This window comes from Triticum dicoccoides, chromosome 1B (genome assembly GCF_002162155.2).
Source record: "Triticum dicoccoides isolate Atlit2015 ecotype Zavitan chromosome 1B, WEW_v2.0, whole genome shotgun sequence".
Classification (NCBI taxonomy): domain Eukaryota; kingdom Viridiplantae; phylum Streptophyta; class Magnoliopsida; order Poales; family Poaceae; genus Triticum; species Triticum dicoccoides.
In genome coordinates, this window is record NC_041381.1 from 407,543,847 (window position 1) to 407,547,813 (window position 3,967).

Sequence of the window (3,967 nt, forward strand, 5' to 3'; positions counted from 1 at the left end):
AGGAATCAGCGTCACAGTTTCCCAAATGTTGGCGAGGTCATCTTGAGTAGGAGTATCTGGATTAAGCCATTGCCAAACCCTAATGAACAGGGAGCACTGAAGGAAAATATGCCTACAACCTACTTATGCAATAAGACTTTAGCATACTAATGCAAATTTCATTTTGGCCTCCTAGGTGCCAAACAAGGTCAAAGTCTTTGTGGGGCTACTCTTCCATAACCTGGTAAACACCGAGCCAACTTAGCCCACGAGCATATCGTCGACTAAAGTGACCGCCTGAGACTACAATGTCCACTTATACTTTCTAGAATGTAACATTGACAACAAAATGCACTCATATACTTGTATGCCCTCCAGCAGGTAAGAAAGATGCACACATGCTATGAACATAATCTTCGCAACAAAATATTTTAGCAGAACACACATTCCTTGATTTGCAATAATCATTTGAGCACACACTCTAATTCATTTGCGTGAAACATAATTACATACTTTGGCGCGACGATATAAACACCTAAATAAGCACGCACGTAAAAGAAGCAGCCATTAGTCAGGAGCACAAAAGAAACCCAAGATATATGTATACATCAGGAAGAACCAAATGGACTGTACAACGTCGAGAGGGAACCAAATGGGCACCGATGAAGCAGACCTCGCCCATATGTCACAAGCGTCATATGTAGGTCTGCTTGGACAGCTTGAAACCTGAGATGAGAGCCGAGAGCGCGAGGCAAACAAAGGCAAAGAAGGCCATGCTAATCGAGGCAGCGGACGAGTCAGTGAACACGTTGTCTGAGCCCTCCCGCATGCGGTTTGTGATCGGGATTGCAGCAGACAACGCGGACATCAGAAGGTACGCCGTTACCTGCAAGAACAAGAGAAACCTATTTTGGTAAGTATGGTTAAGAATTTTGTAGGCATTTAAGTATAATGTGGTTTTACTTCGAGGGGAGAAACATTGCATAGAACTTCATGATTTTTAATGAATGTGTGTCACACTGTCGTTATCGGTTCCACCACACGAAGTATGCAGCGAAGGTTGATCACTATCAAAACATCGCAATTGTGAATATTCATAGTGCATATAAAGTTTATAACGGGCCATGTCAAATAGCGGCATCCTCAAAGCAAGCTAAATCAATGCTAGGTCGCTGCTGAATGACATTGTAGCCCCTTAAAACTGCAAACTTATACTCCCTCCGTCCAGAAATACTTGTCGCATAAATGGATAAAAATGGATGTATTTAGAACTAAAATATGTCTAGATACACCCATTTTGGTGACAAGTATTTCCGGGCGGAGGAGTACTATATAGATGTTGTTTAGTGGGACCCACCAAACGCTATTAGGGCAGCCATTTAAAATTTTGAATATGTATCTTCAAAAGGATGACAGTTCTGTATTCACACTGTGCTTCACAAATGTCAAACAACGAACGGTACCATATAGCTAAACTAAATTAGACATCCTACTTCATTACTATTTCCATTCTTCCATTAAGGCTGGTCATAATGGGCAAGAACATAAGCTAGTAACTTACACATTTCCCTAGACTATGTTACTATCTCCATAGTGGGTAGAAACATCTATGTAGTATCATGCAACGATGTATTTATTAGGTTATAGACTCATTGTTTCTTGAAGTGTGTGATGTTCCGGTAACTTAGCTAGTTACCACAAACACCTCTCTCTTTATTAAATATGTGCCACATAAGCAAAGTTGTATTGGAGTGTGTGATGTTACTCCTAAGTTCCTCCCCATTGTGACCAGCCTAAGCTCTAATAAGGCACCATATGCGTGTTGACTTACTTGTTCTGATCCACATGTGAGGAATTATATGAGGTGGAAGTGCGGAGTGCCATGTGGACGCATTAGGTCGTGTTCGAGTACAATTAATTAGCTGAAGAAATGGGCTAGAATTCCAGCACACAACAGCTTGCGCGACTAATAATTATAATCCACCTATCTCTATCTGTATAAGCTATAACAATTGTCCCTGACGACGTGCTGTGCATCACAGAGCTTCTCATCCACCAAATTAACCACCAACTTAATTAACCCTCAACGAGCAATATACTCTGCCAAGCATGCAGAACATTCAAGAAACCTAAATTACCAGTATGTTTTGCTTTTCCTATCGTGCAAGTAACCACCTTCGAGAAAATTCTCACACATGTCTGAGACAAATGGCAAAGGGTTGCCAAAACGCCAAGGCTGCTTTGCTGACCTGATCCCCGGCGAAGTCGACGAGCAGGCCGACCTTGCTCTGCAGGTCCTGGCCGCCGCTGAGCCGGACGCCGTGCCGCACCAGCTGCAGCGTGGTGTAGATGAACGCGAGCAGCCCGACGGCGACGATGTACCTGACGAGCCAGCCGCCGACACGTACGCACCAAATGTTAGTTGACTACGCTCACACGCCACGCAACCACCGCGCACGACACAGGCAATGGCCGGAGGAGGCGCACCTGTACTCCTCGTAGTGGTCGAACTGCCTCCAGTCGCCGTGCTCGTTGGCGACCATGACGAGGAAGGCGAGCAGGGAGAACGCCCACGCCGCAGCCCGCAGCGCCGACCCGGATTTGTCCAGGAGGTCCTGACGCCGCCAGCGGCCGACGATCGCGCCCACCGCGCCTCCTCCGCCGGAGGCTTCGGGCCCCCCTCCAGCCGGCGCTCCGGCCTTCTCCACGTCGACGGCGGGGGCGTCGGCCATGGCGTGCGCGCTGGTGGTGGGAACGAACGTACGCGAGGCTTCTTGGGATTTGGAGTGGAGATATGGAATGGAATTGGTTCAGTTCAGTTGGATGGATCAGTTAAACGATCGGTTTGGTGCCTTCTGGCAAGTTTATTATACAGCGAGGCGAGGAGAGCAGTGCGCGCCATTTTGGGCCGGCAAAGGATCTTCTGCGCCACCGTGTGAGCCAGGTTACATCAAGAAAATGCAACACAAAGCTTGCCTTGAGGTTTCAGTCATATGCTGATATGCGCCATCAGTCGTGGCCCATATACATGTATAAAATGTTGCCGTGGTCGACGAGACAAACAAGTCATAATGCGTTACCTACAACTTCACACACATGCCCCCGAAGTATTAAGATCTTTTTTTAGAACATCAGCACTTTATGATGGATGCACGTAAAGAGGTGGCATTGTATGGCGCCGTGGTGGCGCTGATTGCAGCCTGGCAAAGTCGATGCCTCAGTACCTGCTCTGAGAATGAATTGATGGAAGACGATGGCGGCGGGCTCTACAGCATGCACATGCGGTGACAGTTGAGAATGCATGGGACCGGTGTGTGCTCCAGACCCGACAATGTGGTTTGCTTGGGGCCTCCGGCTTTAAATGTTCGGCTTTGGTGTGAGATCTGGGTATGCGACTTAGGCAATCTGCACCCCTTAATCAAATTGATTGGAGTAGCACGGATGTTGTCAAGATGGTGGCTTCAGACTTATTGATGTATTACTTTGTAAGACATAGGTGAATAGTTAATAAAATGGCTGCATGCATCGCCCTGATGCAGAGGCCGGGGTGTCATCCTCCTTTTCAAAAAACCAGACACCATTGAGTCAACAATAGATCGATCATGAACTAAAGATTTTTTTTTTTGACGAAACCTCTCTAGAGGGCCAGGAGCTATGGCATTGCATTATAGAAGAAGATAGTTGATTCAATTTGTAAGGGAAACTGGATCGAAAACCTAACAAAAGTAGCCTGGTCTATGAGAAAAACTACGCCCAAAACTGCACAAGCAACGAAGCCTCATCGACCACTCTGACCCAAGGCCACAATATCAACAAAAACACACACCCTGGCTCCGGAGCCGCCACTCTGACATCCCCCACCCGCTCGCGACCCATAGCGCCGCACGGCTCGGGCGCCTTGTAGCCTTTGCTACACGAGATGACCGCCCGCAGACCTTGAAAGTTGCGCCAAACATCTGAGGCCTAGTTTTCCTCATAAACCGGTTCA

At 47.2% G+C, this 3,967-nt stretch overlaps 1 protein-coding gene across 1 annotated transcript; it reads right to left on the bottom strand.

Annotated features, from left to right (window-relative positions):
• Positions 1-408: 408 nt before the first annotated feature.
• LOC119337976 (CASP-like protein 4B4) lies at positions 409-2,911 on the bottom strand. The gene is made up of 3 exons (XM_037610267.1): positions 2,467-2,911; positions 2,229-2,361; positions 409-865 (listed from the first exon to the last, which is right to left on the bottom strand). The coding sequence occupies exons 1-3, from the start codon at positions 2,709-2,711 to the stop codon at positions 674-676; spliced, it is 570 nt and encodes a 189-aa protein (XP_037466164.1). The 5' UTR covers positions 2,712-2,911; the 3' UTR covers positions 409-673.
• Positions 2,912-3,967: the final 1,056 nt, after the last annotated feature.